This window comes from Scyliorhinus torazame, chromosome 5 (assembly GCF_047496885.1).
Source record: "Scyliorhinus torazame isolate Kashiwa2021f chromosome 5, sScyTor2.1, whole genome shotgun sequence".
Taxonomy (NCBI): Eukaryota; Metazoa; Chordata; class Chondrichthyes; order Carcharhiniformes; family Scyliorhinidae; genus Scyliorhinus; species Scyliorhinus torazame.
The window spans coordinates 180,395,512-180,421,563 of record NC_092711.1 but is presented as its reverse complement, the minus strand read 5'-3'; the positions used below and the strand labels follow the sequence as shown (position 1 = coordinate 180,421,563).

Genomic DNA, 26,052 nt, shown 5'->3' with positions numbered 1-26,052 from the left:
GGGGGGGTGGGGTGGAGTGGGCAAGGGGGAGTGGAGTGGGCAATGGGGTAGTTGGGGGGTGGAGTGGGCAAGGGGGGGTGGAGAGGGCAATGGGGTGGAGTGGGCAATGGGGTGGTTGGGGGGTGGAGTGGGCAATGGGGTGGTTGGGGGGTGGAGTGGGCGATGGGGTGGTTGGGGGGTGGAGTGGGCGATGGGGTGGTTGGGGGGTGGAGTGGGCAATGGGGTGGTTGGGGGGTGGAGTGGGCAAGGGGGTGGAGTGGGCAAGGGGGTGTGGAGTGGGCAATGGGGGTGGAGAGGGCAATGGGGGGTGGAGAGGGCAATGGGGTGGTTGGGGGGTGGAGTGGGCAATGGGGGGGTGGAGTAGGCAATGGGGGGTGGAGTGGGCAAGGGGGAGTGGAGTGGGCAAGGGGGAGTGGAGTGGGCAATGGGGTGGTTGGGGGGTGGAGTGGGCAATGGGGTGGTTGGGGGTGGAGTGGGCAATGGGGGGGTGGAGTAGGCAATGGGGGGTGGAGTGGGCAAGGGGGAGTGGAGTGGGCAAGGGGGAGTGGAGTGGGCAATGGGGTGGTTGGGGGGTGGAGTGGGCAATGGGGTGGTTGGGGGGTGGAGTGGGCAATGGGGGGGTGGAGTAGGCAATGGGGGGGTGGAGTGGGCAAGGGGGAGTGGAGTGGGCATTGGGGTAGTTGGGGGGTGGAGTGGGCAAGGGGGGGTGGAGAGGGCAATGGGGTGGAGTGGGCAATGGGGTGGTTGGGGGGTGGAGTGGGCAATGGGGTGGTTGGAGGGTGGAGTGGGCGATGGGGTGGTTGGGGGGTGGAGTGGGCGATGGGGTGGTTGGGGGGTGGAGTGGGCAATGGGGTGGTTGGGGGGTGGAGTGGGCAAGGGGGGTGGAGTGGGCAAGGGGGTGTGGAGTGGGCAATGGGGGTGGAGAGGGCAATGGGGGGTGGAGAGGGCAATGGGGTGGTCGGGGGGTGGAGTGGGCAATGGGGTGGTTGGGGGGTGGAGTGGGCAATGGGGTGGTTGGGGGGTGGAGTGGGCGATGGGGTGGTTGGGGAGTGGAGTGGGCAATGGGGTGGTTGGGGGGTGGAGTGGGCAATGGGGGGTGGAGTGGGCAATGGGGTGGAGTGGGCAATGGGGGGTGGAGTGGGCAATGGGGGGTGGAGTGGGCAATGGGGTGGTTGGGGGTGGAGTGGGCAATGGGGTGGTTGGGGGTGGAGTGGGCAATGGGGGGGTGGAGTGGGCAGTGGGGGGGTGGAGTGGGCAATGGGGGTGTGGAGTGGGCAATGGGGTGGTTGGGGGTGGAGTGGGCAATGGGGGTGTGGAGTGGGCAATGGGGTGGTTGGGGGTGGAGTGGGCAATGGGGGTGTGGAGTGGGCAATGGGGTGGTTGGGGGTGGAGTGGGCAATGGGGTGGAGTGGGCAGTGGGGGGGTGGAGTGGGCAATGGTGGTGGAGTGGGCAATGGGGTGGAGTGGGCAATGGGGGTGTGGAGTGGGCAATGGGGTGGTTGGGTGGAGTGGGCAGTGGGGGGGTGGAGTGGGCAATGGGGGTGGAGTGGGCAATGGGGTGGTTGGGGGTGGAGTGGGCAATGGGGGTGTGGAGTGGGCAATGGGGCGGTTGGGGGGTGGAGTGGGCAATGGAGTGTTTGGGGGTGGAGTGGGCAATGGGGGGTGGAGTGAGCAATGGGGGGGTATAGTCGGCAGTGGGGGGGTGGAGTGGGCAATGGGGGGGTGGAGTGGGCAATAGGAGGCAGAGCGGGCAATGGGGGTGGAGTGGGCAATGGGGGGTGGAGTGGGCAATGGGGGGGTGGAGTGGGCAATGGGGTGGTTGGGGGTGGAGTGGGCAATAGGAGGCAGAGTGGGCAATGGGGGGTGGAGTGGGCAATGGGGTGGAGTGGGCAGTGGGGGGTGGAGTGGGCAATGGGGGGTGGAGTGGGCAATGGGGTGGTTGGGGGGTGGAGTGGGCAGTGGGGTGTTTGGGGGGTGGAGTTCGCAATGGCGGGGTGGGGTGGGCAATGGGGGGGTGGAGTGGGCAATGGGGGGTGGAGTGGGCAATGGGGTGTTTGGGGGGTGGAGTTCGCAATGGCGGGGTGGGGTGGGCAATGGGGGGGTGTAGTGGGCAAAGGGGTGGTTGGGAGGTGGAGTGGGCTATGGGGGGAGGAGTGGGCAATGGGGGAGTGGAGAGGCAATTGGGTGAAGTGGGCAATGGGGGGGGAGTGGGCAGTGGGGGTGAGGGGGAGTGGGCAGGGGGTTGCAGTGGGCGTGGGGGGGAGCAGTGGGTGGGGGGGAGCAATGTGCGTGGGGAGGAGCAATGGACGGGGGAGGGAGCAGTGGGTGGGGGGGGTGCAGTGACCCCACCCTGACACAAAGCACATGTGGGTAGTCAGTGGATTTGATTGTGAAACAGTTTGTTAATTTCAGGTGTAACAATTTAGACACATGGGTGACATATTGGGGAGGGCATTAGGTGAGCGTGAAACTAGATGACGTGCTGCTGAGGCTCGCCTTCCCGTTCAGATCCATACCGATCTTCATCCTCAAGGCCTTTTTCCAAGGGATAGACAAAATGATCATGGCGCCCTGGCCCTTCCAAACCTGAAATACTACCACTGGGCAGCCACAACCGAGAGCATGAAGGGATGGATACGAGAACCAAACACGGAATCAGTGAGGCTGGTGGAGCCCTCCTGCAAGGGAACGATTCTCCGGGCCCTCACCACGGCAGCGCTCCTCCCACTGCCACCCCCCCTCCGCCCCCGGCAAAATACACATCCTGCCCAATGGTGGTAGCCACATTGTCATGAAACCAAATGAGGCAGCCCCCGAGATGTCCTCCATGGCCCCAAACTGCGGTAACCACAAATTCCCCCCAGCCATGCTTGAAGTCACCTTTAAAAATTGGAGACAGAATGGGGGACGCTAGCGGTCAGAGACTTTTACCTGGGGGACTGACTTGTGACCCTAGACGAACTAAGAGAACAACTGGAGCTACCAAAAGGACAGGATATCCAGCACCTACAAATCAAACATCTTCTCCACAAGGAGACGATGAGGTACCCTAGGGCCTCAAGGGACACTTTACTGGAGGAACAGTAAGGAGAGGGGGAACTGTAGGGACATCTACGGATGTCTGCTGGAAAGGGCAAGGACAACATTGGACGGAGCTAGGTAGAAATGAGAAGACGAACTCGGGATGGAAGTGGGGTGGCTACTCTGCAGCGAACCACTAAGTCGGGCCAACTCCACCGCCTCCTACGCAAGACTAAGACTCATGTAGTTTAAAGTGGTACACAGAGCGCACCTAGCCAGAACCCGAATGAACAGGTTCTTCCCGGAGGTGGAGGATAAATGTGAGCGGTGCCAGGAAGGCCCGGCCAACCACACCCACATGTTTTGGGCCTGCACCAGATTAGTCGGGTTCTGGACTGCCTTCCTTCAGGCGATGTCCAAGGTTGTGAGGGCGGAGCTGTTCCCAAGAGTGGCAGACTTCGGGGTTTCAGAACAGCCAGAACTACATATGGGAAAGAGGGCCAACATGCTGGCTTGTGCTTTTTTAAAATAAATTGAGAGTACCCAATTTTTTTTTTTTCCAATTAAGGGGCAATTTAGCGTGGCCAATTCCCCTAGCCTGCACATCATAGAATCGTAGAATTTACAGTGCAGAAGGAGGCCATTCGGACCATCGAGTCTGCACTGGCCCTTACAAAGAGCACCCTACTGAAGCCCACGTATCTAACCTATCCCCGTAGCCCAGTAACACCCACTTAACAATTTTTGGACACTAAGGGCAATTTAGCATGGCCAATCCACCTAATCCGCACATCTTTGGACTGTGGGAGGAAACCGGAGCACCCGGAGGAAACCCACGCAGGCACGGGGAGAACGTGCAGAGTCCGCACAGACAGTAACTCAGCTGGGAATCGAACCTGGGACCCTGGAGCTGTGAAGCAACTGTGCTAACCACTATGCTACCATGCTGCCCTTTGGGTTGTGTGGGTGAAACCCACGCAGACACGGGAAGAATGTGCAAACTCCACACAGACAGTGACCCAGGGCCGGGATTTGAACCCGGGTCCTCAGCGCCATAGACAGCAGTGCTAACCACTGTGCCACGTGTCGCCCTAGCTTTCGCTTCCTTAACCGCACACCGGAGAATCCTGTTCCGCTGGCGATCAGCATCACAAATTTTATGATTCTAACCCACAGCTGCAGACTGGCTGGCAGACCTGTCGGAATTTCTCCACCTGGAGAGGATCAAGTTCACCGTCCGAGGGTCGGATAAGGGCTTCCACAAAGCATGTGGGCTACTCGTCAGCCTCTTCTGAGACCTGTTCGAGACCAATAGTGATTAGGAAGAAGGCGGGGGGCGGGGGGCAGCGTGTTGGTGTTGCTCTCTTTGGTTGTTTCTAACTATGGCGGTCAATATGGTCGCCTTCCTTAATTCTAATTACGTTTGCTTTATAGTCGGCAGGTATCTTTCGATACCGCCACAAGGTTCAAACCCGAATACTGATCAAAGAGTCGGTACACCAGTTAGTTAGTTCAAAGTCAATACTATTTATTTACACACACAGCAATATTTACTCATGCACGAAATACTACAGACTAAACTATCACTGCTGCTAAAGCCTATACTTAGCTTCGGGCGCCCACTCAGTCAGAGGAACAATGGCCGTTGTTCGGTTCTGAGGCTGCTGGGGTCGAAGTGGTGAAGGAGAACAGCGAAGGTCGTCCGTCTGGTAGCGAGCGTTGACCTTGGACTTACTTCTGGTGCAGCTGGTGGACGGGTCTCTCCGCTGTGAGAGCCGAGTCCAAGAGAGCGATTCTCTATTGGGGCCTTCTTATACCCGCTTTTGGGCGGGCCTTGAACTTGGCCCCAATCAATTGGGCCATTTCTTGGTCATTCGCATTGATCCTGACCAATAAAGGGGTGGGTGCCCTGATGGCTGGGCGTGTCCTAGGTGGCCGTTGGCCTTGTTTTGTTTTCTGCTTTCGGTTTGGGGAACTGGCGCCGCGAGGTCTGGGGCCAGATCGGTTACTTAAGTATCTTCCTTTGTTCCCGGAGATGGGCCATCCATATGCTAATGGGCCTACAGTTTCAGTCTTGTCTGGGAGCTGTTTCTCCAATATGCAGACAGGCTCTGTGCCTGCTTTGTTAGCATTGTCCATTTTCCCCTGCAATCTTTGCAAATGACCATTTTGTATTCTGGAAGTGGCCATCCCAGATGACTACAGGGGGAACCATGGAGGGCAAACAGGAGCACTTAAAGTGGAGAGGAGTGGTCGACAAGGAAGGAGCCAGTGTAGTAGCAGAGAGACATGGGAAAAAGGGGAGGGGGCAGGCAGGTAGGCAGAGCCACCCCCCCCCCCCCCCCCCCACCCCAACCCCCACCCCCAGCGAACCCAGAAAGACAACAACAAGAACCGCATAAGAGTGAAATACAGAAATACGAAGCCCGGAGCGAAAAGGAGTGCCAGGAACAAGCTCAACTATCAATGGGGGGGAGGGAGGAGTGACAGAAGCGATGTGTGTAAAATTTGTACATAAGAAACATCATACCTTGGAAATATTATGTCCTTTATATGTTACCCTGTTGTACTGTAAAAATTGGAAAATGGCAATAAAAAATATTTTTTAAAAAGTTGAGTATGAAACTGAACCCGAGAGTCAGCACCTTCAGGGGAGGAGACTTGGAGGAAGAGCATTCGGAGGACAGTGCGATGAATTAGTGTTACAATCAGTAGGGAGGAGGGAGTGGCTGGGGGGGGGACGGGGACAGAGATTTATAGGTTGAGAGGAAGAAGGATTTTCTGTGACAACTAGAATCGTCAGTTCCAAATGTCTATCCTGTAATCACAGTGATGACTTGATGTCAACCTCATCACACCCATTAAAGTCTCTATCAGGTCAGCCTTCTCTTCCGCAGAGGAAATATCCAAAGCCTGTTCAATCTCACTTGTAATTTAAACACACTCAATTCTGGTGTTTGTTTTTCATTTTTAAGGGGTGTGGGTGTCTCTGGTTAGGCCAGAATTTGTTGCCCATCACTAATGGGCAGCACGGTAGCATTGTGGATAGCAGAGTTTCTTCACAGCTCCAGGGTCCCAGGTTCGATTCCGGCTTGGGTCACTGTCAGTGCGGAGTCTGCACATCCTCCCCGTGTGTGCGTGGGTTCCCTCCGGGTGCTCCGGTTTCCTCCCACATGCTGTTAGGTAATTTAGACATTCTGAATTCTCCCTCTGTGTACCCGAACAGGCGTCGGAATGTGGCGACTAGGGGCTTTTCACAGTAACTTCATTGCAGTGTTAATGTAAGCCTTCATGTGACAATAAAGAATATTATTATACATGCAAATTAGGAGCAGGAGCAGGCCATTCGGCCCCTCGAGCCCACTCCACCTTTCAATAAGATCAGGGCTGGTCTGATTGTTGTCTCAGCTCCACTTTCCTTCCTCCGCCCTTTCACTCCCTCGTCAATCAAGAATCTATCAAAATCAGCCTTAAAACATATTCACTGACCCTGCCTCTCCCCTCTCTGGGGAACGAGATCCACAGACCCAAGGCCCTCAGGGGACAAATATCCTTATGTCCATCTTAAATGGGAAACCCCTTATTTTTAAACGTCCCCTAGTTCTAGTCTCTGCCACAAGGGGAAACATCCTCTCAGCATTCTCTCTGTCAATTCCACTCAGGATCTCATGTGTTTCAATAAGATCCTCTCTCATTCTTCTGAACTGCAATGGATTCAGGCCCAACCTGTCAAACCTTTCCTCAGAGGATAACCCCCTCATTCCAGGAATCCGGGGACTTGATCTCCTCTGAACTGCTTCTAATGCAACTATCTCGTTTCTGAAATAATGAGACCCAAACTGTACACAGTGCTCCAAATATGGTCTCACTAAAGCCCTGTACAACTGCAGCAAAACATCCCAACTTTTATATTCCAGTCCCTTTGCAATAAACAACAATGTTCCATTGGCCTTCCTAATCACTTGCTTTACCTGCAAACTAACTCGTGATTCCTGTACCAGGACACCCAGATCCCTCTGTACCTCAGAGTTCTGCAATCTCTCCCCATTTAAATAATGTTGTTTTATTTAATCCTCCCTGCCAAAGTGGACAAGTTCACATTTCCCCACATTACGCTCCATCCGTCGCTTCCTTGCCCACTCACTTCACCTATTTGCTGTCCTTTGCAGGCTTCAGAAATTACTTTCCGATCTGTGTTTGCATCATGGGCAAATTTAGCCGCCATGCATTCAATCACATCATCTAACTATTTACAGATTGTAAATAGTTGAGGGCCCAGCACTGATCCTTGTGACACTCCACTTTTCACATCTTATCACCCCAGAATTGACCCATGTATACCTACTCTCTGCTTCCAATAGCTAACCAATCTGCTATCCATGCTGATTGCCCCCATACATTGGCCCCCACACCATGAGCTCTTATTTTGTGCGGTAACTATTGATGTGGGGCCTTTGGTATTTCCATTCTGGAAATCTAGATAAAGCACATCTACAGGTTCCCCTTTATTGACATCTCTTGTTACTTTCTCAAAGAGCCTTGATAAATTAGTCAATCACGATTGACTCCCTGAACCCCATTTTCAAACATTGTGGGTGTGATTCTCCAGTCACATGTTTCTTGGTGCACCATTCGCTGACAGGGGAATTCTCAGTTCCCGCCGCTTGGCAATGGGATTTACATAGAATCTACAGTACAGAAGGAGGCCACTCGGCCCATCGAGTCCGCACCGGCTCTCGGAAAGAGCACCCCACCCAAGGTCAACACCGCCACCCCATCCCCACAACCCAGCAACCCCACCCAACACCAAGGGCAATTTTGGACACTAAGGGCAATTTATCATGGCCAATCCACCTAACCCGCACATCTTTGGACTGTGGGAGGAAACCGGAGCACCCGGAGGAAACCCACGCACACACGGGGAGGATGTGCAGACTCCGCACAGACAGTGACCCAAGCTGGAATCGAACCTGGGACCCTGGAGCTGTGAAGCAATTGTGCTATCCACAAGGCTACCGTGCTGCCCGATTTCCCATTGAAGATACCCCACGCTGCCGTGGGCAGGGATGCGCTACTGGCAGGAACAGAGAATCCCAAGGTCCGGAGAATTACGACCTGTGTGCCAAGGGAAAAATAAAATCTCCTCTCCCCTCTGGCTCCTTTGCCAATTACCTATGAGAGACTCACTTTCTGTGACATTCTGCTCTTTCCGTTAGTATATTTCTATGTCGCCGCACATATACTAATTGAACAGACCTTGAGACTGAACTTAAATTGGGTTTTAGTATTAATTAGCCACTTTAATTTGATGTGTCTACTGACGATTGGCTTTCTTACAGATTATTAAAACGGTTTCAACTCAGCCCTGCAGGAAGCTTTGTCGAAATGATTGTCTCTCACAATTACAGATAGGCTGGATTTCCAGATACATTAACAATTCTAAACAAATATGCACAGTAAATAGACACTGCGCAGTTTAAGTTAGAATAACAATTTCACAGCACAAGCAGATGGCATAAGCTTGGAAGCATAGCAAAAAGCACTGACTTATCATCCCGAAACCTAACTTATTATGGAAATTATTATCTATGAAGTCTGGCCCCTTCAAAGCTTTGATTGGTCTGAGATCTTCTATATTTCTTCTAATTTGATCACACAATTGTCTGTCATTTTAGTTGAAACATTATTTTACTAATCTCAAGAAGTTGCCGCAGCACATTCTTTTGTAGTGCAATTTTCTGTAGTTATCATTTAATGGTATGCGGTTATCTTGGACACGCTCTGGATGTCACCCAGTTCTTTCCTTAAGACAAAGGACTTTTCATTAAGTTTTCATGAGTCAATGTGACCTAGCTAGACATAGCACCCTTCATATCTGATTCTATTCCATGTCAGCTAGAAAATGCAATGGCCATAAGCCAACTCCAAATTTCTTCTTTTTTAAAAATAAATTTAGAGCACCCAATTAATTTTTTCCAATTAAGGAGCAATTTAGCGTGGCCAATCCACCAACCTGCGCATCTTTGGGTTGTGGGGGCGAAACCCACGCAAACACAGGGAGAATGTGCAAACTCCACACGGCCAGTGACCCAGAGCCGGGATCAAACCTGGGATCTTGGCGCCGTGAGGCTGCAGGGCTAACCCACTGCGCCATAGTGCTGCCCTCCCAAATTCTTGAATGTAACAGCTTTTCTTTCAAGTTGATACTGCAAACGTTTGCAGTAATTATTATCAGATTTTCAAGCAGTCAGCCATTTTATAATATGAAGTGTAACAGTTTCTTTAAATCATTTATTCAAATTGAACCCTTTTTACCTATATAAAAAGGTTAGATTCTTTCAAACCCCGCTCACCCACTTTTCCTAAAGTGAATAATTTGAATCAGAAAAAGTCCAGAAAATTCAAATACTTTTACTGATAAAAGTTTTTTAATGAAACAGAACTTGATTTCAGAAAAAAAAACAGAAAATGGCTGGAGGATGAAAGACAACCAGAGAAAAAGGATGCTCGCAATGTTCTGGATCCAAATAGTTTCTCTTTGGCTCCTCTATTCTGTTCCCAAGACTCCCCACTTTGGACAGAGGGGCACGAACCCCTGGGGCCATGACAGCATCAGATCCAGTCACCCCCCAGCCCATGCATCGACTTTCCAATCAGTCCTCCAGCACCTTCCTATCTCTCTATTAGTGCGATGCCCATCACAGTTTCCCAACTGGGTGCAGGCCCCATTATTCTCAGCTAAATTCAGTCCTCAGCTCCGTCGCCTGGCTGTCATTGACACGAGCAAGAGAGAGAGAAAGGTGCCTAAGGCTCAAATGGGAAGTCGAAACTTGTGGGTCAGGATTTACCGTAAAGATCGGTAACTTCTTAAAAAATATCAAATTCCCTGTCAACAAATTAATGGATCGCATGACAGGACTTCAAGAGCTATGACTTTTACTGCAACAAACAAGCTCGAAAGAACATTAACGAAACACTAATTTTGTAGGAAAGCTCACATTGCATTATAAAATAGAACTTTGCTGCATTTGCACAATCTAAAATTACATTCCACGGTTATACTTTACTCTGCCCCCCAAGTTGAAACTTAATTGTCTCAGAACCAGTCCAAAGTGATGATTCATTCCCAAGCGTTTACTTCCGTTCTTTTCTTTTTCCAGTCTGACAGCCTCTAACCCCAGAACTATCTTTCACAGTGAATGATTGGCTAGCTTCCAGAAAACCGAGAGTAGGCATAAATAGGTAATTTGCTGATTGGCAAGATGTAAGGAGTGATGTGCACAGAGATTAGTACTGGGATCTCAACATTTTATAATTTATATCAATGACTTGGATGACGGGACTGAAGGTATGGTCGCTAAGTTTGCTGATGATTAACATAGAATTTACAGTGCAGAAGGAGGCCATTCAGCCCATCGAGACTGCACCGGCTCTTGGAAAGAGCACCCCACCCAAGGTCAATACCTCCACCCGATCCCCATAACCCAGTAATCCCACCCAACACTAAGGGCAATTTTGGACACTAAGGGCAATTTAGCATGGCCAATCCACCTAACCTGCACATCTTTGGACTGTGGGAGGAAACCGGAGCATCCGGAGGAAACCCACACACACACGGGGAGGATGTGCAGACTCCGCACAGTCAGTGAGCCAAGCCGGAATCGAACCTGGGACCCTGGAGCTGTGAAGCAATTGTGCTATCCACAATGCTACCGTGATGCAGGCAGAAAGGAAAAGGAGATGGTGTCGCACTGATAATAAGGGATGGCATCAGTACATTAGTAATGGAGGATCTCAGATCAGAAATATAAAATGGGGAATCTGTTTGGGTGGAGCTAAGAAACAACATGGGGCAACAAACATTGGTGAGAGTTGTTTATAGACCACGAAACAGTAGTGGTAGTGTGAGGCATGGTATTAATCAGGAGATTAGAGAAGCTTGTAGAATGGGTAAAACAGTCATCAAAGACTGGGTAAACCTAATGAGCACTGATGCTGTGGAGGACAAGTTTCTGGAGAGTGTTAGGGATGGTTTTCTGAACCAGTAAACAGAGACTGACAGATTTCTAAATACCAATATCACAAAGGGATATGGGGACAGTGTGGGGAAAAAAACATTGAAGTGGATGATCAGCCATGATCGTATTGCAGGCTCGACGGGCTGAATGGCCAACTCCTGCTCCTATCTTCCAATGATACAAGGATAGGTAGGAAAGTAAATTGTGAAGAGGACATAAGGAGACTACAAAGGGATATAGATAGGTTACGTGAGTGGGATAAGATCTGCCAAATGGAGAATAATGTAGGAAAATGTGAAATTGACCATTTTGGCAGGAAGACTAAAACAGCTTATTAACGAAATGGTGAGAGATTGCAGAGCTCTGAGATTCAGAGGGATCTGGGTGTCCAAGAGCATGAATCACAAAAGGTGAGTATACAGGTACAGCAAGTAATTAGGAAAGCTAATAGAATGTTATTGTTTATTGTGAGGGGAATTGAATACAAAAGTAGGGAGGTTATGCTTCAGTTACACAGGACATTGGTGAGACCACATCTGGAGCAGTGTGTACAGTATTGCTCTTATTTAAGGAATGATGTAAATGTGTTGGAAGCAGTTCAGAGAAGGTTTATTGGACTCATACCTGGAATTGGAGGCTGGTCTTATGAGGAATGATTGGACAGGCTGGGCTTGTGTCCGATGGAGTTTAGGTGACTTGATTGAACCGTGTAAGATCCTGAGGGCCCTTGACAGGGTTGATGTGGAAAGGATGTTTCCTCTTGTGAGAGATTCTCAAAATTGGAGTCACTTTGAAAGTAATACATGAGAGAGGAGAACTTTATTCTCTCAGAGGGTTGGGAGTCTTTGGAACTCTCTTCCTCAAAGGGCAGTGGAAGCAGAGTCTGTGAATATTTTGAAGGCAGAGCTGGATAGATTCTTGTTGAATGGTGGAGCAGGTTCGAGGGGCCGAATGGCCTACTCCTGCTCTTAATTTGTGTGTTATCACATCCTTTATTTATTTATTTATTAAATAAATTGAGAGTACCCAATTCATTTTTTCAAATTATAGGGCAATTTAACATGGCCAATCCACCTACACTGCACATCTTTGGGTTGTGGGGGCGAAACCCACACAAACACGGGGAGAATGTGCAAACGCCACACGGACAGTGACCCAGAGCCGGGATCGAACCTGGGACCTCGGTGCCGTGAGGCTGCAGGGCTAACCCACTGTGCCACCGTGCTGCCCCATCACATCCTTTACAATAGATTGTAGCATTTTCCCTCCTACTGATGTCAGGCGAATGGGTCTGTGGTTCCCCGTTTTCTCTCTCCCTCCTTAAATATTGGGGTTACATTTCCCACCTTCCAATCTGCAGGAACCATTCCAGAATCTATAGAATTTTGAAAGATGATCACCAATGTATCCACTATCTCTACAGCCACCTCTGGGATGTAGAGCATCAGCTTTTGGGGATTTATTAACTTTCAATCCCATTAATTTCTCCAGTAATACTTTTTCACAAATACTAATCTCTTTCAGTTCCTCGTGCTCACTAGTCCTTTAGTTCTTGAGAGATTTCTGTATCTTCCTCCGTGAAGACAGACACACATTGTTTAGTTTATCTGCCATTTCCTTATTCTCCATTATAAACTCTCCTGTCTCAGCCTGGAATGGACCCACATTGGTCTTTGCTAATCTTTTCCTTTTCAAATTCCTATCGGAGCTTTTCCAGTTCTCCCCAGTTTGCTCTCATATTCTATTTTCTCTTCATCAGTTCCTTGGTCCTCCTTTGCTGAATTCTCAAACAAGTTCCCAATCCTCAGGCTCACTACTATTTTGGCCACTTTATGAGCCTCTTCCTTTGATCTAATGGAATCTTAAATTTTTCGGGTTAGCCACGGTTGCATCACTTTTCCTGTTGGAGTTTTGTTCCTTAAAAAATCTATATTTGTTGTGTTTATGTGAAAGTCGCCAAAGTCCCAGAGGACTGTAGGCTGCTCTCCCATTTGAGAGAGAGAGCTGACTGATGGTGATTTAACCTGAGGGCAATGTTGGGAAGGCGGGGTCTACATGGATAACCTGAGCCAGTACGGGAGTTGTTGGCGCTGTTCCACATCATGAACCAGCTATCCAGCTAACTGACTCCCTGCTAAATATGTAATAGTTCCTTGAATATTAGCTATAACCTGTCTTCCCAGACCACCTAAGACAACCTGCCCTCATACCCTGATAGTTTCCTTCTGTGAGAAACACCCAGATAAATTAAACAAAAGAACCATGGAACCATCATAGCCCATCTTTATGGCAACATGGTATGATTTTTGGGGGGTACCAAACAGAAATGGGAACACAAAATCTTCTAACTCTCAAACATGCTTTCAATCTATGAGTCTTCCAAAATTTGAAGCCAGGTATTCGCAACAAGACTCAAAGAGCATCAGCCCATTGGCGGAAAAGCCGTGAGACCGGCCAGTCCAGCAGAAAGAAACCCTACGACCCTCCCCATTGACCAACTGTCAGAATGAACAAAATGCAGTCCTGGGTGTAACTGAGAGCAGAAACAATAACAGCAGAATCCAACCCGTTATCAATTCTGAACTTGTTGGTGTCTCAGCAGGTGTGATGAATTACAAAGTCCCTTCCCACACACAGAGCAGGTGAATGGCTTCTCCCCAGTGTGAGCTCGATGATGTGAATGCAGGCTGGATGAGCGACTGAATCCCTTGCCACACTGAGAGCAGATGAATGGCTTCTCCGCAGTGTGAATTCGCTGGTGTGACTGAAGGTGGCATAAGCGAGTGAATCCCTTCCCGCACTGAGAGCAAGTGAACGGTCTCTCCCCAGTGTGAACTCGCTGATGTGTCTGCAAGGTGGAGGAATAACTGAATTCCTTCCCACACTGAGGGCAGGTGAATTACCTCTCCCTGGTGTGACTGCAGGTGGGATAAGCAAGTGAATCCCTTTGCACACACAGAGCAGGTGAATGGCCTCTCCCCAGTGTGAATGCGTCGATGAGCCTCCAGCTCTGATGGGGCTCTGTATCCCTACCACAGTCCCCACATTTCCACGGTTTCTCCATGTTTTGTGTCTCCTTGTGTCTCTCCAGGTTGGATAATCAGTTGAAGCCTCGTCCACACACAGAACACGGGTACAGTCTCTCCCCGCTGTGAATGGTATTGTTCTGTTATTGGTACAACCTCGTTGTTCTGTTGCACCCGACACCTTCCTCTGTATATAGTTTAGCCTTATGTACATGTTGTAAATATTGCACACACATACTCAGATGCACTCAGTACACATTTCTATTTATTAGCATGTAGGCACATATCCTTGTGAAAGGGGGGGGGGGATGTCATGATATCCACATCAGCATATCATGGTGCAATCACACACACACTGACGGATAGGCAGTTGGACCAACCAGCACACACATAACATCGCAGCCAATCACCAGTGAGGCACACGCACTATAAAACAGAGAACACCACAGTTCCCGCTCATTCTACCAGGAGATAGCTCAGAGCACAGAGCTCACAGCGCGTCACTCAGACATAGACCATGTGCTGAGTGCCTCATCAAGATAGTGATAGCGCTGGGTCCACAGGTTAGCTGGTGAAGCATGAACCTAAACCAGCAGTTAGTAGTTGTCGTTGTTCAAGACAAAACAGAGTTGTACCATCTACAGCCGTGTTGGATCATTTGTGTATCGGAACACCCAACACGACAGGTATGATATTTTTGCAACTAGTTAAAATTCTTTCAATGCACTGGGACGTATCACTTGGGTATGTGTGTGTCTCGCTGCTTTTCCAGTCACCGTGACGTTTCGGACATTTTGAAGACGACAGGCCAGGCAAACGTTTTTCCTTCTAGATTCAAAGGCTGGTGATATTCGGCCCGCAAGGAATTGAGTGAGTCTTATCAGATCGAGACGTGACGTTTGAGATTTCTGTCTGTAATTCATCATCTTCTGATATCCTGCAAAAACAATTTACAAAAGTCAGAATAGACATTCAGAACAACCAATTCTAGTTTCTCTGGAACATTCTTTCCTCTCTCGTTCCCCCAAAAGCTGTAAATCTCCGTCCCACACACTCTCCCTCCATTCTCACTCTGCTGTATCTAATATTCACCCTCCCAATTCTCCTGAAGGTGCTGATTCAGGCTGATTGACAGATCCCTGCTCACTGCTTCCTGTCCTGGACACAGGGACCATAACAAATAGGAGCTGCAGTCAGCCATTCAGCCCATCGAGCCTGTTCAATCATTGAATGAGGTCATTGGCCGATCTACCTCAGCACCATTTTCCCACACTATCTCCCCTATCCCTTGACATCTTCAACATCCATCAATGTCGGTCCTGAAAATACTTGTAACAATCTTTATTCGTATCACAATGTGCAAGCATTCGGGAGGAATGCGCATGTGCAGGCATTCGGGAGGAATGCGCATGTGCAGGTATTCGGGAGGAATGCGCATGTGCGGGGGTGAGGCGGGGACCGGGACAAAGCGGCGCACTGACCATTGTGTGTCCGGGTCTTCCAGCCTTTCCCCATTGGACACCAGCTCAGCGCGGCTGGAGCGAAAAGTCTCCCCCACTCCCACGTGGGGTTCCGCCCCTCATTGTCTGTCAGCGGGGGGGGGGGGGGGGTGGATTGTCCAATGAAAAACCGGAGGACCGGAAGGACTCTGCTCCACTGGCCAATCAGAGCTCCCCCATTGTCTGAATGCGGAAGCTGGACAATGGGCTTGTTAACCTGCTCATTCCTGCCCAGAAAAGCTGCTGCTGCTGTTCTGTCTGAATGAAGATTGAGCTTCACACAGACTGAAACTTCCCCGTCTCCAACATCTGTGAGCAAAACATTTTATTTTCTATTATATAGTAGATATTAGATATATAATTTATGGTTCTGCAATAAAGTACATTTTTTATTATTTCTATTATTGTAATATTGGACTGTAGCTATGTTATATGCTTCCACTAAGCCCGCCTCTCAGAAGGTTGTTAATTTTGAATTTCCTCTTCTACAGGAACCAGTGGAGTCTGGCGTCGTTGAGTTAGGCAGATTTTTGATTGACAAGAACAGGTAAGAAAATGGGGAGAAAGCTGAGATGAGGAGGGATTTCTTCACTCGAGGATGTGGTGAAGCTTTAGAATTCTCTACCCCAGAGGACCGTGGAGCCTCAGTCATCAAGTATTTTCAAGACAGAGATTGACTAGATTTCTAGACATTGAAGATATCGAGGGACGTGAGGGATAGTACACCTGCTCTGGAGTATTGGATGCAGTTTTGGTGTCCTTATCTAAGGAAGGGTGTTCTTGCTATGGAGGGAGTGCAGCAAAGGTTCATCAGGCTGATTTCTGGGACGGCAGGACTGTCCTATGAGGAGAGGGTAAGTCAGTTAGGATTATCTTCATTGGAGTTCAGAAGAGTGAGAGAGGATCTCATAGAAACGTACAAAATTCTAACAGGATTAGACAGGGTAGGTTCAGAAAGAATGAATGTTGCCAATGGTGGGGGATCCATAGTTATAGTTTGAGGATTGGGGGTAAACCTTTTAGGACTGAGGTAAGGAGAAATGTCTTCACCCAGAGGGTGGTGAATCTGTGGAATTCGCTAGCATGGAAAGTAGTTGAGGCAAAGACGTTGAGTAATTTAAAAAATGAATTAGAAAGAGCTCTTGGGGTTAAAGGGATCAAGGGATATGGGGGGAAGGCGGGATCAGAGTATTGGAGTTGATGATCAGCCATGATCATAATGAATGGCCGAGCAGGCTCAAAAGGGCTGAATGGCTCCTGGTTCTATTTTCTATGTATGTTTCTGTGTATAGTGTGGGGAAATGGTATTCTGGTAGATCGGCCAATGATCTCATTGAATTTCTGAGCAGGCTTGATGGGCCGAATGGCTAACTGCAGCTCCTATTTGTTATGATCTGCGACCTGGGCAGGAAGCAGTGAGCATGGATCTGTCAATCAGCCTGAATCAGCACTTTCAGGAGAATTGGGAGGGTGAATATTCGGTACAGCAGAGTGAGAATGGTTGTGGGATGGAGATTTACAGCTTTTGGGGAATGAGAAAGGAAAGAATGTTACATAAAATAAAAAAATACTTGTTCTTAATTCCTACCCTGTACTGACAGTGATGTCTTTCATAAATTGTTTTCCAGGATATTAGAAGAGGACTTACAGACAGAAATCTCAAACATCACATTGAGATCTGGCCGAGTCACTCGAATCCTTAGGAGGAGAATTGTTTGCCTGATTTGTTAGTTTCAAAAGATTTTAAACATCAGTGTGACTAGAGCACTGACTGGGAAAGAGCTTTAACCAGTTACACAGGCTGTCAAATCACTGCACCTTTCACATTGGGGAGAGACCGTATATGTGTTCGCTCTGTGTTCGAGGCTTCAACTGATTGTCCAACCTGGAGAGACACAAGGACACCCAAAGCATGGAGAAACCGTGGAAATGTGGGGACTGTGGGAAGGGATACCGATGTCCATCTGTGCTGGAAGCTCATCGACGCATTCACACTGGGGAGAGGCCTTTCACTTGCTCTCAGTGTGACAAGGGATTCATTCTGCTCTGCCATTTGTTGAGACACCAGCGAGTTCACTCTGGGGAGAGGCCATTCCCCTGCTCTCAGTGTGGAAAGGGATTCACTCAGTTATCCCACCTCCAGTCACACCAGCGAGTTCACACTGGGGAGAGACCATTCACCTGCTCTCAGTGTAGGAAGGGATTCATTCACTTATCCCACCTGCAGTCACACCAGCGAGTTCACAGCAGGGCGAGGCCGTTTACGTGCTCTCAGTGCGGGAAGGCATTCAGTGAATTATCTAACATGCAAAGACATCAGCGAGTTCACACTGGGGAGAGGCCATTCCCCTGCTTTCAATGCGGGAAGGGATTCACTCAGTTATCCCACCTTCAGTCACACCAGCGAATTCACACTGGGGAGAGGCCGTTCACCTGCATTCAGTGTGGGAAGGGATTCAGTCATTCATCCAGCCTGCGAGGACATCAGCGAGTTCACAAGTGATTAGAGGGGTTGGATTCTGCTGTTATTCTTTCTGCTCTCAATTATATCCAGCACTGTATTTTGTTCCCGTGACAGTTGGTCAATGGGGAGGGTCGGATGGTTTCTTTCTGCTGGACTGCTCGGTCTCATGACCTTGCCTGTAGTGAGCAGATGCTCTATAATCCTTGTTGCGAATTCCTGGCTTCCAATTTCACAAGAATCACATAGTGAAAAGATGTTTCGATGTCAGACGATATTTAGTTTTTGTGTCTGTTGGGAACTCCCCAAATCATGCCACGTTGCCATGAAGATTGCCTATGGTGCTTACATGTTCTTTCATTTAATTTATCATACATATTAGGAACAGGAGTAGGTTACTCGGCCCCTCGAACCTACTCCACCATTCAATAAGTTCACAGCTGATCTGATTGTAACCTCAACTCCACATTCCCGCCACCCCCCCCATAACCTTTCTTATCAAGAATCTATCAAATTCTGCGGTAAAAATATTCAAAGATTTGTTTTCACTGTCCTTTGAGCAAGAGAGTTCCAAATATTCACAACCCTCTATGAAAAAATGTTCTCTCCTCTGCTTAAATGGACAAGTTGTTACTTTTTTTAAATGACTCCAATTTCTAGATTCTCCCACAAGAGGAAACATCCTTTCCACATCCACCCTGTCGAGGCCCCTCAGGATCTTATACGGCTCAATCAAGTCACCTAAACTCCATCGGACACAAGCCCAGCCTGTCCAATCATTCCTCATAAGACCAGCCTCCAATTCCAGGTATGAGTCCAGTAAACCTTCTCTGAACTGCTTCCAACACATTGACATCATTCCTTAAATGAGAGCAATACTGTACACAGTGCTCCAGATGTGGTCTCACCAATGTCCTGTATAACTGAAGCATAACCTCCCTACTTTTGTATTCAATTCCCCTCACAATAAACAATAACATTCTATTAGCTTTCCTAATTACTTGCTGTACCTGTATACTCGCGTTTTGTGATTCATGCTCTTGGACACCCAGATCCCTCTGAATCTCGGAGCTCTGCAATCTCTCACCATTTCAATTAAAAGCTTTTTCATTGGGCGGCACGGTAGCACAGTGGTTAGCACTGTTGCTTCACAACTCCAGGGTCCCAGGTTCGATTCCCCATTGGGTCACTGTCTGTGCGGAATCTACACGTTCTCCCCGTGACTCTGTGGGTTTCCTCCGGGTGCTCCGGCTTCCTCCCACAAGTCCTGAAAGATCCTGAGGGGCCTTGACAGGCATTCTGAATTCTCCCTGTGTGTGCCCGAACAGGTGCCAGAGTGTGGTGACTAGGGGCTTTTCACAGTAACTTCATTGCAGCGTCAATGTAAGCCGACTTGTGACACTAATAAAGATTATTACTATTATTATTAGAATATTATTATTCTTCCTGCCAAAATAGACAATTTTACATTTTCTGACAATAAACTCCATTTGCCAGATCTTATCCCACTCATTTGGCACACATTGTTTTAACCTCCTTATGTCCTCTTCACAATTTACTTTCCTACCTATCTTTGTTTCATTGGAACATAGGAAGGAGCTGGCCATTCTGCCCGCCGAAGATGCGGGCAGGTTGTTTCCTCTGGCGGGTGAAAGCAGAACTAGGGGGCATAGTCTCAAAATAAGGGGAAGTAGATTTAGGACTGGGTTTAGGAGGAAATTCTTCACTTAAAGGGTTGTGAATCTATGAAATTCCTTGTCCAGTGAAGCAGTTGAGGCTCCTTCATTAAATGTTTTTAAGATAAAGACAGATAGTTTTTTGAAGAATAAAGGGATTAACCCCTCCTAACCTTTTTTGGTCACTAAGAGCAATTTATCATGGCCAATCCACTGAACCTGCACGTCTTTGGACTGTGGGTGGAAACCGGAGCACCCAGAGGAAACCTACGCAGACACGGGGAGAATGTGCTGACTCCGCACAGACAGTGACCCAGCAGGGAATCGAACCTGGGATCCTGGTGCTGTGAAACCATAGTGCCCATCACTTGTGCTACCGTGCTGCCCTAGAACCATGTGGTGTATCTGGATTTCAGTAAAGCGTTTGATAAGGTTCCCCACGGTAGGCTATTGCAGAAAATACGGAGGCATGGGATTGAGGGTGATTTAGCGGTTTGGATCCGAAATTGGCTAGCTGTAAGAAGACAAAGGGTGGCGGTTAATGGGAAATGTTCAGCCTGGAGTTCAGTTACTAGTGGTGTACCACAAGGATCTGTTTTGGGGCCACCGCTGTTTGTTACTTTTATAAATGACCTGGAGGAGGGCTTAGAAGGATGGGTGAGTAAATTTGCGGATTACACTAAAGTCGGTGGAGTTGTGGACAGTGCGGTAGGATGTTGCAGGTTACAGAGGGACATAGATGAGCTGCAGAGCTGGGCTGAGAAGTGGCAAATGGAGTTTAATGCAGAAAAGTGTGAGGTGATTCATTTTGGAAGGAGTAACAGAAATACAGAGCACTGGGTTAATGGTAAGTTTCTTGGTAGTGTGGATGAGCAGAGATATCTCGGTGTCCATGTACATAGATCCCTGAAAATTGCCACCCAGGTTGATAGGGTTGTTAAGAAGGTGTACATTGTGTTAGCTTTTATTGGTAGAGGGATTGAGTTTTGGAGCCATGAGGTCATGTTGCAGCTGTACAAAACTCTGGTGCGGCCGCATTTGGAGTATTGCGTGCAATTCTGGTCGCCGCATTATAGGAAGGATGTGGAAGCATTGGAAAGGGTGCAGAGGAGACTTATCAGGATGTTGCCTGGTATGGAGGGAAGATCTTATGAGGAAAGGCTGAGGGACTTGAGGCTGTTTTCATTAGAGAGAAGAAGGTTAAGAGGTGACTTAATAGAGGCATACAAGATGATCAGAGGACTGGATAGGGTGGACAGTGAGAGCCTTTTTCCTCGGATGGTGATGTCTAGCACGAGGGGACACAGCTTTAAATTGAGGGGAGATAGATATAGGACAGATGTCAGAGGTAGGTTCTTTACTCAGAGAGTAGTAGGGGCATGGAATGCCCTGCCTGCAACAGTAGTGGACTCGCCAACATTAAGGGCATTTAAATGGTCATTGGATAAACATGGATGATAAGGGAATAGTGTAGATGGGCTTTAGATTGGTTTCACAGGTCGGCGCAATATCGAGGGCCGAAGGGCCTGTACTGCGCCGTAATGCTCTATAACCCCATTCTCTCTGATCGAATGCCTTCTCCGCATCCAGAGCCGCCACCACTTTCGTTCTCCCTCACCTCTGCTGGAGAGAGGACCACATTCAGCAACCTCCTCACGTTCGAGAACAACTGCCTTCCCTTCACGAACCCCGTCTGCTCCTCCCCGATCACCTTCAGAGACACCCCGCCAACCTTAACGTGAACACCTTTGTCAAATGTCTGGCATCTACATTCAGCAGAGAAATGGATCTATACGACCCACACTCCACCGGGTCCTTACCTTCCTTGAGCAGTAACGAGATGGAAGCCCGCCTCATCGTTTGTGGTAAGACTCCCGTGTCCATCGCGTCTTCGGACATGCCCTCCATCAGTGCAGCCAGCTTGTCTTCAATGTCACAGAATTTGGCTGGGAACCCGTCAGGCCCCGCCTCCTTCCCTGCCTGCATCCTCCCAATCCTTCACCCCTTGCACCCTCACCACCTCCTCCAAGGCCATTCTATCCTCCTCTCCCAACCTTGGGTAGTCTAACCCATCCAAGAACTCCGTCATCTTCCGTTCCTCCTCTGGAGGTTCTGACCCATATAGGTCTCTGTAAAATCCTTCACATACTTCATTAATCTGCTCTGGATACACCACCAACATCCCTGGCCTTATTCCGTATCCGGACTATCTCCCTCTTATCTCCCTCTCCGCTGCCTCCCTTCATAGTTGGCCAGCCAACATGCGTCCTCCCTTCTCCCCATACTTATATACCGCCCCTTTCACCTTAGCTGATGTCCCACTTGCACCCTAGACAGTTGATCGAACCTCACTTGTCGCTCCTTGCTCTTAACCAGGAGACCCGGGTCTGTCCCCTCAGTGAGCTTCCTATCTACTTGCCAAATCTCCTCTATCGGTCTATGGCGTTCTTCCCTCTCCACCCTATCTACCTTAGCTGTGAACGAAATCGCCTCCCCCCCCCCCACCCACCCCCCGCTTACTACCGCCTTCAGCACCCCCCAGACCACCGATTGCAAGACCTCCCCCATGCAATTAAACATCACATATTCCTCGATCACCTTCCCAATGTTCTCACAGAATCCCCGGTCTGCTAGTAACCCCACATCCATTCTCCATCCTGGCCTCTGAACTACCCCTTTTCCAATACCACATCCATCCAGGGCGGGGCATGGTCTGAAATCACGATTGCTGAGTGCTCAGATCTCTGAATCCCAGCCAATAGTGCCTTTCCCACCATGAAGAAGTCAATTTTTGAGTGCACCTTATGTACCGGATCTCGAATAACGACGAGTCAGAATACAGGAGGGAGATTGAGAACCTAGTGGAGTGGTGTAGCGACAACAGTCTCTCCCTCAATGCCAGCAAAACTAAAGAGCTGGTCATTGACTTCAGGAAGCAAAGTACTGTACACACCCCTGTCAGCATCAACGGGGCCGAGGTGGAGATGGTTAGCAGCTTCAAATTCCTAGGGGTGCACATCTCCAAAAATCTGTCCTGGTCCACCCACGTCGACACTACCACCAAGAAAGCCCAACAGCGCCTATACTTCCTCAGGAAACTAAGGAAATTCGGCATGTCCACATTAACTCTTACTAACTTTTACAGATGCACCATAGAAAGCATCCTATCAGGCTGCATCACAGCCTGGTGTGGCAACTGCTCGGCCCAGGACCGCAAGAAACCTCAGAGAGTCGTGAACACAGCCCAGTCCATCGCACGAACCTGCCTCCCATCCATTGACTCCATCTACACCTCCCGCTGCCTGGGGAAAGCGGGCAGCATAATCAAAGACCCTTCCCACTCACTCTTCCAACTTCTTCCATCGGGCAGGAGATGCAGAAGTCTGAGAACACGCACGAACAGACTCAAAAACAGTTTCTTCCCCGCTGTTACCAGACTCCTAAATGACCCTCTTATGGACTGACCTCATTAACACTACACCCTGTATGCTTCATCCGATGCCGGTGCTTAGGTAGTTACATTGTATACCTTGGGTTGCCCTATTATGTATTTTCTTTTATTCCCTTTTCTTTCCATGTGCTTAATGATCTGTTGAGCTGCTCGTAGAAAAATACTTTTCACTGTACCTCGGTACACGTGACAAGAAACAAATCCAATCCAATCCAACCAGGGAGAAAAAAAGAATACTGCCGTACCTCTGGCTGTAGGAACCTCCATGGATCTATTCCTCCTAGCTCTCCCATAAGCCCAGCCAATGCTCTCTCCCCCCCTCTTCCCCCCCATCTCCCCCCCGCCCCCCCCCCCCCTCCATTATCATATCCCCAGGTCCTGCCTCTGAGGCCTAACCCGCCCCATCTTTTTGTTACCGTTGAACACCCTCCCCAAAAAACCCAACTACTTCTCCATAGCAACCACTCATCCAGTATCATTTCCCACCAAGGCCCATTGAAACCTGCTCAACCAGACTTCAACAGCTGCAGCCTCTCCCTCCACCACAGTCCAATTCACTAGCCAAACTCTGCTTGCTAGTGCAATCCTCTTCCTAATCCCCTCTCCCAGAGCCCAATCCCAGAAGAAAAAAAAAACGACCTCCATCAAAACTGGTGCACATATCCCCCAAGCCCAAAGCACTTATAACAAAAACTCTGAACACAGCTCGACTACACTCCCATATTCAATCAACCCCATGACATTCCCGCCACCCAGGTCACAAATGTAAAACACTACAGAACAAGGCCAGTCCCCTTCCTCCTCAGTCCAGATCACATTTCCAGTCCCATCTCTCATTTCAGTTCCAATCTCTGGCTGTAGGAACCTCCATGGATCTATTCCTCCTAGCTCCCCCATAAGCCCAGCCAATGCTCTCTCCCCCCCTCTTCCCCCCCCCCCCCCCCCCTTCTTCGATTTCGGCGGGAGAATCAGCTGGTGAGTCAGTTTCAGCGGGAGCAGTGCGGATGTGGTTGCTGGGAGGTAAGTCTGTCCTTTAAAAGCACTTGTCTTTGCAGGGGCAGGCCAGTCGATTTCGGCGTGAGAACAGCTGGTGAGTCAGTTTCAGCGGGAGCAGTGCGGAAGTGGTTGCTGGGAGGTAAGTCTGTCCTTTAAAAGCACTTGTCTTTGCAGGGGCAGGCCAGTCGATTTCGGCGTGAGAACAGCTGGTGAGTCAGTTTCAGCGGGAGCAGTGCGGAAGTGGTTGCTGGGAGGTAAGTCTGTCCTTTAAAAGCACTTGTCTTTGCAGGGGCAGGCCAGTCGATTTCGGCGGGAGAATCAGCTGGTGAGTCAGTTTCAGCGGGAGCAGTGCGGAAGTGGTTGCTGGGAGGTAAGTCTGTCCTTTAAAAGCACTTGTCTTTGCAGGGGCAGGCCAGTCGATTTCGGCGGGAGTGGAGCTGGCTGGTTAGTCAATTTCAGCAGGAGCTGAGAATTTTTTTTTTTAAATTAGTGTTTTAGGCGGGAACAGGAAGTCGACCCGCGGACGTCTGGGAAGACCCTCACCAATAAATTCTGGTGGAGAGGAAACCCGAGACACTACACGTGTAGTGTCTCCCACCCGCCCTCCTCCTCTAACCTAATAATAAAACCCATTGGTCTGAGGTAAGTACCATATTTTATTATATTATTATTATTTTTTATAAAAAATTTAATTTAGTTGTTAGCCAGATCTTGGGAGAAAGTTAGAGGAATGGCAGGGAAGGGAGTGCAATGTTCCTCCTGCAGGATGTTTGAGGTGAGGGATGCAGTTAGTGTCCCTGCTGATTTTACCTGCAGGAAGTGCTGCCATCTCCAGCTCCTCCAAGACCGAGTTAGGGAACTGGAGCTGGAGTTGGAAGAACTTTGGATCATTCGGGAGGCAGAAGGGGTCATAGATAGCAGCTTCAGGGAATTAGTTACACCAAAGATTGGAGATAGGTGGGTAACTGTAAGAGGGACTGGGAAAAAGCAGTCAGTGCAGGGATCCCCTGCGGTCGTTCCCCTGAGAAACAAGTATACCGCTTTGGATACTTGTGGGGGGGGGGACTTACCAGGGGTAAGCCATGGGGTACGGGCCTCTGGCACGGAGTCTGTCCCTGTTGCTCAGAAGGGAAGGGGGGAGAGGAGCAGAGCATTAGTAATTGGGGACTCTATAGTCAGGGGCACAGATAGGAGATTTTGTGGGAGCGTGAGAGACTCACGTTTGGTATGTTGCCTCCCAGGTGCAAGGGTACGTGATGTCTCGGATCGTGTTTTCCGGGTCCTTAGGGGGGAGGGGGAGCAGCCCCAAGTCGTGGTCCACATTGGCACTAACGACATAGGTAGGAAAGGGGACAAGGATGTCAGGCAGGCTTTCAGGGAGCTAGAATGGAAGCTCAGAACTAGAACAAACAGAGTTGTTATCTCTGGGTTGTTGCCCGTGCCACGTGATAGTGAGATGAGGAATAGGGAGAGAGAGCATTTAAACACGTGGCTACAGGGATGGTGCAGGCGGGAGGGATTCAGATTTCTGGATAACTGGGGCTCTTTCTGGGGAAGTTGGGACCTCTACAGACAGGATGGTCTACATCTGAACCTGAGGGGCACAAATATCCTGGGGGGGAGATTTGTTAGTGCTCTTTGGGGGGGTTTAAACTAATGCAGCAGGGGCATGGGAACCTGGATTGTAGTTTTAGGGTAAGGGAGAATGAGAGTATAGAGGTCAGGAGCACAGATTTGACGTCGCAGGAGGGGGCCAGTGTTCAGGTAGGTGGTTTGAAGTGTGTCTACTTCAATGCCAGGAGTATACGAAACAAGGTAGGGGAACTGGCAGCATGGGTTGGTACCTGGGACTTCGATGTTGTGGCCATTTCGGAGACATGGATAGAGCAGGGACAGGAATGGAT

At 49.2% G+C, this 26,052-nt stretch overlaps 1 protein-coding gene and 2 long non-coding RNA genes across 3 annotated transcripts in view; 1 reads left to right on the top strand and 2 right to left on the bottom strand.

The window, feature by feature from the left end:
- Window positions 1-26,052, bottom strand: part of LOC140418072 (uncharacterized) — a 221,278-nt gene that overhangs the window by 173,388 nt on the left and 21,838 nt on the right. Inside the window, exon 2 of the mRNA XM_072501497.1 lies at window positions 13,615-13,935. Coding sequence (XP_072357598.1) covers window positions 13,615-13,935 — 321 coding nt within the window. The remainder of the gene's footprint in view (window positions 1-13,614; window positions 13,936-26,052) is intronic.
- Window positions 14,313-15,659, bottom strand: LOC140422551 (uncharacterized). Its single transcript, XR_011947518.1, has 2 exons — window positions 15,547-15,659; window positions 14,313-15,002 (listed from the first exon to the last, which is right to left on the bottom strand). It is a non-coding gene; the product is annotated as an uncharacterized lncRNA (long non-coding RNA).
- Window positions 15,666-19,947, top strand: LOC140422553 (uncharacterized). The gene is made up of 3 exons (XR_011947519.1): window positions 15,666-15,875; window positions 16,056-16,111; window positions 17,193-19,947. It is a non-coding gene; the product is annotated as an uncharacterized lncRNA (long non-coding RNA).